General features: G+C 49.4%; 4 protein-coding genes and 2 pseudogenes across 4 annotated transcripts, besides 22 other annotated features; all 6 read left to right on the top strand.

Moving 5' to 3' along the window:
- Nucleotides 1–4,819: a sequence feature (areas not merged during assembly with more than two copies in the genome that could not be assigned to a particular haplotype).
- Nucleotides 48–73: a microsatellite.
- Tc00.1047053506953.10 lies at nt 598–1,149 on the top strand (annotated as a pseudogene).
- Tc00.1047053506953.20 (hypothetical protein, conserved) lies at nt 2,788–3,636 on the top strand (the record flags this gene model as incomplete). Its single annotated transcript, XM_802444.1, has 1 exon — nt 2,788–3,636. The coding sequence occupies one exon, from the start codon at nt 2,788–2,790 to the stop codon at nt 3,634–3,636; it is 849 nt and encodes a 282-aa protein (XP_807537.1).
- Nucleotides 4,820–5,717: a sequence feature (haploid, Esmeraldo-like haplotype).
- Nucleotides 5,006–5,448: a mobile genetic element.
- Nucleotides 5,487–5,512: a sequence feature (AT_rich).
- Nucleotides 5,718–6,167: a sequence feature (haploid, non-Esmeraldo-like haplotype).
- Nucleotides 5,896–5,955: a microsatellite.
- Tc00.1047053506953.30 (protein kinase, putative) lies at nt 5,964–6,986 on the top strand (the record flags this gene model as incomplete). The annotated part of the gene is made up of 1 exon (XM_802445.1): nt 5,964–6,986. One exon carries the CDS (start codon nt 5,964–5,966, stop codon nt 6,984–6,986), a length of 1,023 nt encoding a protein of 340 aa, XP_807538.1.
- Nucleotides 6,168–13,349: a sequence feature (heterozygous, Esmeraldo-like haplotype).
- Nucleotides 7,018–7,052: a microsatellite.
- Nucleotides 7,210–7,230: a microsatellite.
- Nucleotides 7,253–7,277: a sequence feature (AT_rich).
- Nucleotides 7,297–7,335: a microsatellite.
- Nucleotides 7,439–7,461: a microsatellite.
- Nucleotides 7,463–7,491: a microsatellite.
- Nucleotides 7,726–7,768: a sequence feature (AT_rich).
- Nucleotides 8,025–8,062: a sequence feature (T-rich).
- On the top strand, nt 8,081–11,185 carry Tc00.1047053506953.40 (hypothetical protein, conserved; the record flags this gene model as incomplete). Its single annotated transcript, XM_802446.1, has 1 exon — nt 8,081–11,185. The coding sequence occupies one exon, from the start codon at nt 8,081–8,083 to the stop codon at nt 11,183–11,185; it is 3,105 nt and encodes a 1,034-aa protein (XP_807539.1).
- Nucleotides 11,326–11,358: a sequence feature (T-rich).
- Nucleotides 11,454–11,498: a sequence feature (T-rich).
- On the top strand, nt 11,624–12,040 carry Tc00.1047053506953.45 (annotated as a pseudogene).
- Nucleotides 11,979–12,007: a microsatellite.
- Nucleotides 12,064–12,092: a sequence feature (AT_rich).
- Nucleotides 12,146–12,174: a microsatellite.
- Nucleotides 12,287–12,345: a microsatellite.
- Tc00.1047053506953.49 (glucose-6-phosphate 1-dehydrogenase, putative) lies at nt 12,532–13,349 on the top strand (the record flags this gene model as incomplete). Its single annotated transcript, XM_802447.1, has 1 exon — nt 12,532–13,349. A coding segment is annotated over one exon (818 nt), but the record flags the coding sequence as incomplete, so codon positions are not given.

Raw genomic sequence — 13,349 nt, 5'->3', positions numbered from 1 at the left:
TGCCGCTTCGTCAGTTCAGAAAGAGTCCCGTTAGTACAACATGTGAATTATTTATTTATTTATTTATTTTTTTGGTTTTTGACTTGTGTATGGGTGTTGGATCCGCCCTCTCTGAAGTGTGGGGGGATGTCGGGTGGTGCGGCAAGCCAAACTGTCATCTTCCATCGGTTTTTTTTTTTTTGTGATATTTTTGTGAATATTTAACGGGGCCTCATCCATGCACGGATGACTATTTTTTTTTTTTTTTGTTGTTGATGTTTCTGCAATGTGGTCTATGATCATCTTTAGGGGAAGGGGTTTTTTATAGGACGAGGTGGGGCTTCGTCTTTGCTTTTGGTGTGGGTTGGTTGGCCACTCTGATATGCGCATGTATGTATATATATATGCGTGCGTGTATTGTCCTTTCTTTTTCCTTCTTTTTTTTGGGGGGTTTTGAGGTGGGGCATTTTCTTTACTTCTTCTATGTGAGGTGGTCTCCCTGCTGCGTGATCTGCCTTGACGTGGAGGGGAGTTGCGGCGTGCTGTTGGGCCCTCCACTTCCTCCAAAGAAAATATACATATATATATATGCGCATAAAATACGGGCGCGTATTCTGTGCGGCGGAACTGTCTGTGGATGCATACAGGCGACAAGGGAGGCTGCGTCTCTACCGTGCCCTTCTTAAAAGGGGAAACCGCTTTCCATGACGCTCCTGGCGGGGAATAGTGGCGGAGGAAGTTCGAGGTGCCTTTCGACATCTTCGTAATGATTCAATAACGACGAGGGAGGTGGATCACAAGCTTCTTTTGGTGTGAGAACTGGCTGCCGCTATTCAGACCTACGCCGAGACCATGTACCGGTTGCATTCCCGAGATGAGGTTTCGAGGAGAATGATGCATCATTCCATTGAGCAGCATTGTCAGCGCATTATGGAGATGGAACGGTGTAATGCCGTGGGAAATGCGGCAATAGAAACGCCAGTGGTGACCGAATTCAAGTCATCGGTGTACCATGTGCATCCGGACTGTCACGGGAGGATTGGACAGAAGCCGTTGACGCACAGCCGTGGAATTTGGAGAGCGCGTGGACAATATGGATCCGATGTTGGCGGTCCCCGACAGAAGTTTTGTGCCCGTCGCTACAAGGCCTTATTCCCACAGGGTTGGGAATTGCGCCAGCCTCTGCGTGCGAGTGTGTGTTGACCCTTTTTTGCCGCGTTATTAGGCCTTGGGGTGCTGTTGTTCTCTTCTTTGCCTTCCTGCTTGCGTCTGTGTGGATTGCCTGGCGAATACGCGCCGCTGTTGTAGCGGAGGGGAATGACAGCGGGATTTGGCCTGAGAGGGGCCCTGGTGCGTCTTTTTTGTGGCGAGCGGGACGGCGGTGAGCTTCACGACGCGGAGGTGTTCAACGCCGTTGTTGGCTCCGCAGTTGTTGTCGTTGTGCCGCTGTTGTATACATCTTTGCGAGCGTTGGCAGGGAGGCGCAGGGTATTGATTGTGCGGACAGCCCAGTCGTTCTCAGATATTTCTGCGGACGCCAGGGCCGTTGTTGTTGGTGAGGAGTCGACCTGCTCGCCGTTCCTCCCGACTTCACGGTCAGTTTTGTCTGTATGGATTATTATCGACGCAGAGCGAGCCGCAGATGTGGAATTCGCAAAATTATTTCTCATGGAAGTGGTGTGTGCGTGCGTGGATGGGGCCTTCCGGGGTCTTATGCGGACACGCTGTAGGCGCCGCATGTTTCGCGTGTGTGTTTCTCTTGCGCGCACCGCAGTTGGAGCGGATGCTGTTGTTCGTCTGGCGAGCAGTGAGGGTACTGGTTGCTGTGGTGTTTCTACCGTTGCTGTCGAAGTGGCGGTGAGTCTGTCGGCTCCCAGCCTGTTTCGCCTGCGTCATGGTGCGTTGCTGCGGAGGGAGAGTCGACTCCATGACGCCGCGTCTCGCTATCTAGGCCCGGGTGTTTACTTGGACAGCCGTTGGAGGTCCCCTGAAGTGGCAGACCGCGTTTGGCGTGCGATGGCACCAAAGGGTTTTGCCACAATGCGGTGTTGTTGTGTGACGGATGTGCGTCGACCAAATTGCTCTGGGTCAAGGAACGGGCCTGCAGAGCATTTTTTGTTTGGTGATTTGGTAAGAAGCAGGCGTCATGTGAGGTCCACACTATTCGGGGGAAATAAACGGTGCGGATACCGAAGGGAAACCGGAGCATGAACCCTCCTGCATGATGTCTTTGCTGCGTCCTCTGGCTGACTTTGTGATGCGCACGGGCGAAACATCCATTGTGGTGTTTGCCGTGGCTTCATCTGCCGGTGGCCCGCAGTATTCGGCGTTGTGTTACACCGAGACGACGCTGATGTTATTGGGCCTACTGTTTTTTCTCTTTTCTCTCCCGTTGGGCCGTGGATCTCTCACTGCGGCAACGACATGAACGTTGTGCAGCCATGCTTTGAGCGGTTTGCCTATATAAAACCGCCCTCTTGGTGTGCACCTGTCCCCTATGTATATATCTGTGCGTGTATCTGCATACAAGGAGAGAGGCAAGAGGGGTGGGAGGAGGTAAAGGAAGAGAGAGGGATTCCCGACGCGCATGGATGTGCTGAACCCAAATTCTTGGGAATCCGAGGGGAGATGGGGACCGGACCTAAGCGTGCAGTGCGGAGTTGGATGCATTTGTATGTGGCCGGGGAGGAGGCCGCGGGGGCGCCTAAATGAGGAAGGAGAGAATTGAAGGAATCTAAAAAGAGGTGTGGTGGCATCGAAGGGGTTGCGGTGACTCCGGTGTCTGTGTTCCTGTGCGTGTTCCGCATCATGTCCTTTTTTCTTCGACTCATCTCTCAACCAGGATGCAGCCACAGCACTAGAGTTGCGCACATGGATTACGCTTTTCCAGAGAAATATTTTAAGGTAGCACGTTTTTTTGACCATGAGTTTGGGGACATTGAGTCAACCGCACGGCTTGACGACAAGCAGAAGCTTCTTTTCTACGCTCTGCGGCAGCAGGCCGAGCATGGTCCATGCACGGGCGCGGCGCCGTCCATATGGTGGACGCGTGAGCGTATTAAGTACGATGCATGGAAGCAACTGGGCGACATGTCTAGATTTGAGGCGATGGTAAATTTTGTGAGGTTACTTGGGGAGTGTTTGGGGGGTGAAGTCAACTGGGTGGAGAAGTGCAAAGCTCTGGAGAACAACATTATCCATGCGGGTGAGAGCGAACCCTTTACGGCACCGGACGGAGGTGGCAGCACACATGCCCCAGGAGAGGAGGACACGTGGGACGATGATGTGCGTGCCCACCTGGAGCCCACCGTGGAGAATGTAAGATATTTGGCATCGCAGGTCATGCGGTTGCGACGTGAGGCACATCAACCGCGATTGTCGACGGCTGAAAAACAAACGAGGGAAGGTGTTGCTGTGCGTCTGGAGCCACCACCCATCAAAGCAGCAACGGGCAACGCGGGCTCTCCTCAGAAGGCAGTGCCGGTGCCGCCAGGAAGACCCGTCGCAAGGAGGAGTGGCAGCTTGTCGCCGCCGTCGCCACCGTTCTCCTGTCCGCCTAATAAAGTGACGCAGGCGTCGTTGGGAAGCCCTCGACTGCCTTCCCCATCCCCCGGGAGGCGGGGAATGGGCTGGGCGGAATGGCTTGGACTTATTTAGCGGGCAAGAGGGATAGGGAAGGAGAATGAAACGCCCCTTTGTGGAATGCATGACTGCGATCGAGACGTCGCTGTTCGCGTTTTTTTTTTGTTTCTTTTTGAATTAATTGACGCTGCCCTGTTCCTTGTGCTCCCGTTTGGGCAAATGAGTCTTTGGCCCGGACTGAGCGTGCCTTGAATGGTGCCCATGGGCTTTTTGGATGCGCTCTTTTATGGTGTTCCCTCTCTTGTGTACCCCTCTCCCACGACTATTTTCCCCTCGGCCTCATTTGCGTTTCTTTTTTTTTTTTGTCACGTCCAGTTGTGTTCGTACCTTGGCCCGATGGCAAGTGCACTGTAACGTCACGCCGACGTCAACGTCCACAAGGAACCACGAAAATACGAAGCGCGTGGTTGGCGTCTTTGCGGAGGGTGTGGCTGCAGGACCTTCTGAACCGACGAGTGTGGGGCGCGTTGATTGTGGGAAAGCGGTGGTTCCGTTCCCATGTTTCGCCGAAACAATTTTGCTTCATGCGCCTTCTTTGTTTGGGCGGCGCAAAGCCCGCACGACGCTGATTGGAGTCAACGGAATGCGTTCCGCTGGCGGGGGTGGGGCCCCACCATCTCTCGGGGGGACGGATTTCCCGAAGAAGAATGAAATTTGACGGCCGACGAGATGAAGAAGCCTGCGCTTCACGCAATAGAAAAGGTTCCGTGGGGACCCGAGCGCACCACGTGGAGATGCTTTTTTTTTTCCTCTCCCAGTTTGCCCACACAATGGCATGAACCCTTCTCCCGTGTCCGCTGATACAATTACTAAATAAGTGACAAGCCGCATGCATTATAAAATTTTGTCGCAGAAACCAAAGAGACAGTGATACCAAGGCGACTCGCCCACTCACGGCCTCCTCGGGATCGCCGAACCACACCGACAGCATGCAGCTCACGAAGCGCGCAACATTGTTGTTGTGCACGGTGTTATTCTATTTTTACGTTTGCGTGGGGTTTCCTATTGAATGCCGCTCTTTTGGTTAAAAGAAATACGCGACCGCCCGTCGCCACCAATTTCGGCACGAAAAGTCGGACACGATGCATGAATCCCTATTTTGTGCGTGTGGCCGCAGGTCTCCATTTGCGCTTTTATATCGATGATTTTGTTGCTTTTTTACTTTTGGGTGAATGGGCCTCTCCGTCCACTGTTTCCACGGCGTCTGGGGGGCGAGGTGGCATTGGACGGCAAAAGCGCCGCTTCTCCGCCAATGATCTCCTGTCGTGCTTTTGCTCACTGGCCCTCGCGCAAAGGAAGAACGGACGTGTTTCTCTATTACGAGGCCGATGCTGCAAAATGGGGACAGAAAGGCGCCCGAATTTGTCGGTTTTTTTTTTTTTTTAGCTTGTGCAAAGGATGTTCGCGGGGGAAGCTGGTCACCTAAATGAATATGTCCTGATAAAGTGGAGATGTTTCTGCACGATTCTTTTCCATCTTATGAATTTTTGGAAGGCGGTGATTGAAGGAACCAGGGAGCCGATAGCGACAAGACGGATTTTTTTTTACTTTTTATTTCTTATTTTCCCACCACCCCCTCTTTTTGATTCCCACCTCGCGGCGGGGCCTTGTGGCTGGCGGAGCCCAGGGTCTGCCACTTGGTATGCGATAGTATTTCCAATCCTAACAAGGTGCACCGTGTCGCGAGAGTGGCTATCGGAATATATTTACTTGGAGCAAACATCGAGGGAGTGGCGAACCCACTGCCTCTCCACTACTCCCCTTTTCTCTTCTTGTTTGATTTCTTTTGATGATTTCAGGATCCGGCCAGCAGCCCAGGCGAATATTTTTTTTTCATCGGGTTGGGTTTGTTTGTTGTGGGCATGTTATTTTTTTATTATTTTTTATTTTTGGATGTATTTGTATGACTTTTGTTGTTGTACAATTCTTTTCTTACGACATTGTGAGAAAAAAAGTGGGAGGGGGAGAATGTCTTTTTTTTTTTTTTACGCCGTGTGTCGGCCCGTAATGACTTTGCGGACTGGGGAGTTTACATTTGTCCATGTTCTTTGAGCCGAATTACATAAGTATGCATGCATGCGTATATATATATATATATGTGTTGTACGGGTAACGTGGAGGGGCAGGGCATTGGCGTATGTGTACGGTGAAACCTTCTTTCTCTTTTTTCTCTGGAAATGGTGGATGACTTCTTGACATGGTGGGGGAGACATGAAGAAACGAAGGTTTTCTTTTTTTTATTTTTTTTTTTGTCCTGTTGCAATGTACTCTCCGTTTTTTTTTTTTTTTTTTGAAATTAGTTTATTTATTTTATTTATTTTATTTTTTTTTTTTGTAATCCAATGGGAAATACTCTCCCGGCATGTTCGAATGGTGTGAGGAGGTTCCTCTCATACTTGGGATTGTTTTGTTGCTCATCCAAGCACCCTACGCGTGTTGTCATTGGTGGGGTCGAGTACAACGTTGAGCGGTTACTGGGGGAGGGGGGCAGCGCCTACGTGTACAAGGGCCGGGATACACGCTCCGGAAACTTAATTGCCCTTAAGCGGTTTACATTAAAGGATCATCAATACAAGACACAATGTATGGAGGAGGTGGCATTACATCGCTCATTATGTCCACACTCTTCCATTATTACATTTTATGACTCGGATATCGTGAAACGGCCAGGGCCTATTCTCCCAGAGCTTTGGATTGTTATGGAGCTTTCCGAAGCTCCTACGCTGGCAAATTATATCAATATACGCATGGCGGTGAAGCAGCCCTTTACGATTCGTGAGGTGTACGAGATCAGTCATGTTGTCGTGGGTGTCATTGCCCACATGCACAGCCAGTCGCCCCCGGTTTCTCACTGGGATATTAAAGCAGAGAATTTTCTTTTTGAGGACTCGCAAAATCTGAAACTGTGCGACTTTGGAAGTGCCTCACGTTTATATTATGAACCACAGAATGCGCTTCATGTCTCCATCGCCGAGGCGGAGTTGGGTGAACGCATGACGCTGCTTTACCGCCCACCCGAATCACTGGATCTTTGGTCACGGCAGCGGGTAGACACAAAGTGTGATGTATGGAGCCTGGGGGTTTTGATTTATTTACTGATTTTTTTTGAGATGCCCTTTGAGGCCAATGTCATGGAAATTATGGACGGCATCCCACGAAGATTTCGCGAGGGCAACTGGGAGGAGGTCCCCCGTGAGGAATTCAAGCCCGTGGTAGAAATTGTGAGAACAATGATGTTAGTGAAGGATCCGGTGAAGCGTGCGGACATTTTTGATGTCTCACAACGTCTCAGTGCGCTCTCCCACATCCCTCCCATCCCTCGTCCCAGGCCCGGGTACCAGCGTCCCCAGGATTCACGGTTTTAAGTAGAGAACGGTGCAAGACGACCTTCCGTACTTTTCTTTTTTCTTTTTTTTTTTTTTTACTTTTTTGTGCGTGTGCGTTTTTTTTTCCTTTTCTGTAGGGCTCGCATTTGACTTTCATGTGATAGTAATAAATATATATTTATGTGTGTGTGTGTGTGTGTTGATGCTTGTATAAACATGTGGTGCATTTTGAATTGGAAAGAGGGGAAAAAAAGAGAGGCCGAAAAAAAAAAAAAAAAAAAAAGGGGAGAGCCTTTTCACATGTGTTAATAATATATTATATATATTAAAGCCTGAGTTGTGTTTTCAATTTTTTTTTTTTTCTTTTTTGTTTTTGTTTTTGTTTTTTATGCAGGAATAAGGGCGGGTTTGGATACCATCGCACGGTGAAGAAGGCAATATTTTGTATACATGCACACAACCTGCACATGAGTCTGTAGGTAGGAAGCAAATGCTGCTGCTGCTGCTGCTGCTGGGGCAGGCAGGCAGGGAGGCAGGGAGGCAGAGAAAGAGAGGGATGACAGGCCGTCGCTGATGCCCCTTCTGCACACATCCATAATGGCCTCGCTTCATTGAAAGACAAGGCGGTTAAAAATTGTCATGGAGGAGGGTCATCTTTTCAACTTCGTCGTCGGTTCTCCAGTGAAGAACATGAAGATCTTCGGACTTATTGACGTTCTCATTGGTTGGCTTGCTAAGGCCTGAGGCATGTGAACACGGAAGGTGGAGATGGCATGACTTTTATTATTTATTTATTTTATTTTATCCTTATTTTTTTAATTGTGTTTGCATGTTGATTCCGCCTCCTCCCCCTCAAACACACACACACAAAAGCACATGCACACATGCACGAAATCCATTGTACCGTGGCTATTTTCTCACAAATCAACTTCTTCTTTACGTTCTCTCCCTCTCCCTCTGTCTCTCTCCCTTTTAATTTCTGCATCTAATTTTTAGTCCAGTCATCCAAGTGGAAGGTAAGAAGATCTGAACAATACATTTATAATAGTGTGAATTAGACATTTTTTTTATTATTAGTTTTCTTTTCTTTTTTCTTTTTCTTTTTCTTTTTCTTTGCCATTTTTCCCTTTCCAATGCATGTGGAGTTTCGTATTTCGTGCATTGAGAGGATATGCGCCTTTGATGCGGAGAGTTTTATTCGCATGCATCAACTGAGGGATCGTTCCCTGCAGGAGTTGGAGTCAAAGCGGGCGCTTGTCACACTGCCTGAAGGGGGCAGGCGTGCGAGGAGGTCGTTTCAGCCACATTTGAAGATCCAACTGGTCTTTGAGAATCTTGTCTGCATTGAGAGCTCCGTCTTTTGCGGCGAGGCGGAGCGACAACAGCATGAAAAGCAGGTGACAACAAACTGGGATGCCAGCGAGATACGCACAAAGCGATACTGCAGTTACACGGGAGAAGTCATTGTTGCCTCCCTCCCTATTTCTGTGGCGAAGCGACATTTAAAAATACGCCTTGTGCAACTTGTACCAGAGCTTAGTAGGGAAGAATACGCGTTTCTCAAGGCCTCCTACCCTTCCTTTTTTAATCTGCAGGATAACAGCCTTTGTATTGGGGTGGCAAAGATTGGTATGAGGGAACTTCTCATCACAAACGGAGGCGTCAGCGTGAAGCTGCAGCCCAAGCAGGGGATGATGTCAGCTGTGGAGGCCCGGAATCTTAACACCATTGCCACCAACGGTATGTTTGGGAGGGATGTTGGCGGAAGTGCCGTGTTGACAGTTCAGACTGCCAGCGTTGTTTTTGGTGAAAAGTCGCTACTGCCGTGGTTCACTCCTTCCCGCCGGAGTACGGGCGCCATGCCCGCATGCCCCTTCTCCACCGTCGCTCAGGGCGTGGATGGCACAGTCGTTGTACACGACAATGCCGAGACAAACGGGAGTGAGGCGAGAATTGCAGAACTGCGACAACAAATGAGTTCCCCGGTGGCTCACCTTTTGCTTGTGCCGTACATGGTATTCATTCATACCGTGCTCTGCCTGAGCGATGCCGTATCGTGGCGGCATACCACAAGGACGGCTCTGCTTCTTTGCATTGTCCTGTTTGTTTTTCTCACGGATGTGTTGGAGATGGGTCTCATGCTTGGTTTTCTTGTGGAGGTGATTTCTATAATACGGATGGCTGTTTTGTTTTATCGCATGCCTTCTCGAATGGATCGCAGCGTGGGCTCGGTCATTTCTTTGACGAAGCGGGGGGATGACTTTCAGGCGGTGCTGTACGGGTGCCAGAATCACGTCATCAACGGCATGGTACGTGCGCGACTTTTTTTTTCACAAGGCCTTTTGGCGGATTGCTACTTTGAGCTTGCCTTTTTGTTTTCTCGCATGCGTCGGGCCAAACGGTGGCTATTGCCGTGTGTTATGTCAACAATCACCGCCTCACTTGTTTTCTCCACGGAGTCGTTGTTGTTTCTTCTCCTCCTGGCGGCATTTCTCATCCACCCGCTGACGCTGCGTGTCCCTCCGTCCCACCTGCGTAAACTGTGGCGGCGTCAAATGTCATTGGGTGTTTTTTGGCAGGTACTGACGTTGTGTCGCCCCATGCGCGTGTCGCGGGTGGTGCTTGTCACGGAGGAGAGAGAGAGGAAGGGGCTACGAACGGGCTCGTTCTCCACCACGCCGTTTATCCCCCCCAGCCCAATGCGTAGCCTCATCACATTCCCTGCACCCGGCATATCGCAACACACGGCAGTGGAGGAGAATCGGCATCGTCGCACAGCATCGGTGAACGCATCACCGGAAAGGGAAGGCGGACAGTCCAGGCAGGCAGGCGACCGCGGTTCCTTGTCGCGCATGAATCCCCAAGCAGCAAGGCTCCTAAGCAATTCCGCCGCGGTAGATAAATCTTCTTTAAGCACGGCCATGAATAGTAACAATCATCTGGCGGCGCACTTGTCTTCCTCTAAAGTCTTTTCACGGTCTGTCGGTGACACGCTGAGAATTGACGCACAAACAAAGTCACTACTGAACTTTGCCATCATCGTCATCACGACGGAAGGAGCCCCCGTAAACGGCAATAAAATGGCCACCTCCAGCAGCAACGGCGGAAATGGGTTGATTGTTCAGAAATTTCGGCGCATTCTGCAGCGGGCGAGGGCGCTTGAACGTCCCCCACCACCCGAATCGCAGCGGGAACAATATCAGGCATATTTCAATTGTGTCATACCCTTCTTGCAGTTCTTGCGACGCCAATGCACATTGAAGGTGTACGTGACACCATCTTCTTCGTTAGGTTCCCTCCCCACGTTGGACACGGGGAAAATGGTGAGACTGGATCATTTGGCACATCTTTCCCACCTGGTGGACGAGGGAGAGGATGATGGGATCACGTCCACGCTGTTGGCTCATTCTTCTCAACAGGTGCTCGTGGGGCAGCTGCCACCTCTCGAGCATATTGATACCAGCGCTCGAGCCTTTGCTGTGCTGGCGGCATATTTACTCCAAGGCTCTCGTCTTTCCATCTACAGTAGACCGGGCAACAAAGGCTGTGGCATCATCATTCCTCTTAAAATGGGATCGAATGATATTGAATTGGCTCCGGAGCCAAATCCCTGTCCTCCATCTCTTCAGAAAGCATTGATCGACATCTGGAAGGGGTGGACAGATGAAGATGTCTCTATTTTTATCAATACAGATGTAGTTATGAATATTATTTCTACACAAAAGGAATTTCTGGGGGGCGATGGCAGTGATGGATTGTGTGCAAACGAGGACTATCAAAACATAATCATGGCATCCCAGGACGGTTGCAAGACGGCACGAGAGACGTCGAAGCGACTTTTTTCAACTTTTAGTGCAATTTCGTTGGGGTCTAAGCGGCAACGCGCTTTAAACGCTTCCCTTCAAAATCCCGAGGGCTCATTTGTCTTCTCGACGTTGGGTGGAAAAAGAACTTCAAAGGAGGGCGTAAGCCCTGTTGATGGGGAAAAACCACACAAAACCACTTCTGTTTTACCCGCAGGAAATCGCACATTTCACCAAGCGACGCGGTCGTGGGCCTACAGCCCACCCACCTTCGATAGTATGATTCCGCGTCAATTGTCGGTGCCGCGCTATGGCCTGGAGAATACTCATACTTGGGAGGAGGGGCTGGGAAGATCATCCAATGAAAGCACAAGGGCGGGGACTGAGGACGTGTCACCCGTGGCAGCTATGTCAGGCACATCCCGGGCAAAATAACCAGCACCGTACTGATTAAACCTGTATGTATTTTCTTGTTGTTTGTATTGCTAGCGGTTTGGTTGTAATTTTTATTGCTATTGATTTGTTGTTAGTGAATGTCTCTTATTATTTGTCTTTTATTTTCCCTGTGGTGTCTCTTTCTTTTTTTTTTCCTTTTTTTTTCCTTTTTTAAATTGTTGCCGGTCCGTCATGCTCCGTTTCTCCTTGGCTGACTGACGGAATGTATTCTGTCTGAAAAGGTGTCTTTACTACTGGCTCTTTTTAATTTTTTTCCCTTTTTTTTTTTTCTTTCTTTTTTCTTTTGTCTTTTGTGTGAGTGTCAAGAAATTACAACTGGGGGGGGGGCATTTATAATATTCTTTTTTCTTTGAAGTACGCGTTATCCAAATCGGAATATAAGGCACGGCACTATTGTCTTCATTGCCTAGGCCAAACTTCTTGCCAGCGCTACCGGTGCAAATGCCTTTCGGGCGGTGCCACTGTGGCTTTGATGTTATCTTTTTCCTTCGGGACGAAAGGCCACGAAGGCACCGTCGTTTGATGTGAGAAGGCATGAGGAAGGGGCATTGAAATGACATGCACCCCGAGGGCATGTCTAAAGGAGAGGGCCTCTTTTTTTTTTTTTTGGTGTGGCTCGCCAATGGCACGAGGTTTGGATGATGGGACTGCCGGAAAAAGGGATGGGAGCCCTAAAATTCCGCTTTGATGCGATTTTACCCAGAGTGCAGCTGCGCCGGCAACAAAGGGCTTGATAAGGGACGAAATGCGCTGAAGTCGCTGAAGAAATCAGAAAAAAAAAAAAAAAAAAAAAAAAGAGAACTCATCAGAAGTTGCTTAACGTTGGAACCGACAGTCTCAAGTCACTCCCAGCAGAGTAAAATAAAATAATAAATAATAATAAATACCGGCATGATACATGTGCGTTGTTCATGTATATAAATCGTTGACCGTGTCTTTTCCCCCTCCTCCTCCTCCTCCTCCTCTTCTTTAGAGGAGTTTAGCGACGTGAATGAATTAATGTGCCGTCTTTCTTTTTTTAAATTTTTCCTTCTCTTGTAACAGATTTAAGCAAGCAAGAAAAGGAAGAATTAGTGTAAAATTATTTTATTTTATTTTTGGTATTATTATTACTATTATTATTATTATTTTATTTTATTTTTCTTCTTCTTTTATTGTTGACGAGTTCCGCTCGGAGTAGAGACGAGTAACGAGAGCGAGGCGCGTATCCTGGAGCCCCTGCACGCTGTGGCACTGTTTGGCTTCTTTCACACACTCTTATCCTTCTCACCCCACAACCGGGGGCTAAACGGGAGAGTTTGAGCCGAAGGAAACCGTCACGGTCAATGAGTGCATCGGAGAATCACTGCCGCTTCCAAAAGGAGGTGGACAAATTTTTTGATGCGCTTCGAGAACGAACGCTGCGGGACCACCCGCAAGAATTATGTGAATATTTGATGGAGAACGTCAACAAAGTTGCAGCGGAATTGAGGGAGGAAGTGTGCGAACGCATCCCCGATGCCGTCTCACCGGAATTGCGAGGTCGGGCCCTCACCATCGTGGTACTCGGTGCAAGCGGGGACTTGGCCAAAAAGAAGACCTTTCCGGCGCTTTTTCAGTTGTACTGCAACGGCATGCTACCTCGGGATGTCAACATTCTCGGGTATGCCCGCTCCACAATGGAGGATGTGGAAAAGTGGAAAAAGGACACGCTTGCCGGATTCTTTACTCGTCTGGATGAGCGCGGATGTCATGTGGGTAACTTTTTGAGACGGATCAGTTACATGACCGGGTCGTATGATCGCGACGAGGACTTTGCACGCCTGAACGAGAGGATTCTTCAGATGGAAGAGGCCTTCCAGGGGCCGGAAAAGGGGGGAAATCGCCTTTTTTACCTTGCGCTGCCACCTTCCGTTTTTGTGGGCGTTTGCCGAGGTCTCAGCAAAGGGGCGATGCAAAAGCCGGAATTGGGTTGGGTCCGTCTCATTGTTGAGAAGCCCTTTGGCCGGGACACGGAGACCTCCGAGCAGCTCTCAAATCAGCTGAAGCCTCTCTTCAATGAACGCCAGGTATTCCGCATTGACCACTACTTGGGGAAGGAAATGGTGCAGAATATTATTGTCACTCGTTTTGCTAACCGCGTTTTTAGCGCGCTGTGGAACAG

This window comes from Trypanosoma cruzi, genomic scaffold (assembly GCF_000209065.1).
Source record: "Trypanosoma cruzi strain CL Brener 1047053517155 genomic scaffold, whole genome shotgun sequence".
Taxonomy (NCBI): Eukaryota; Euglenozoa; class Kinetoplastea; order Trypanosomatida; family Trypanosomatidae; genus Trypanosoma; species Trypanosoma cruzi.
This window is presented reverse-complemented; position numbering and strand designations above follow the sequence as displayed.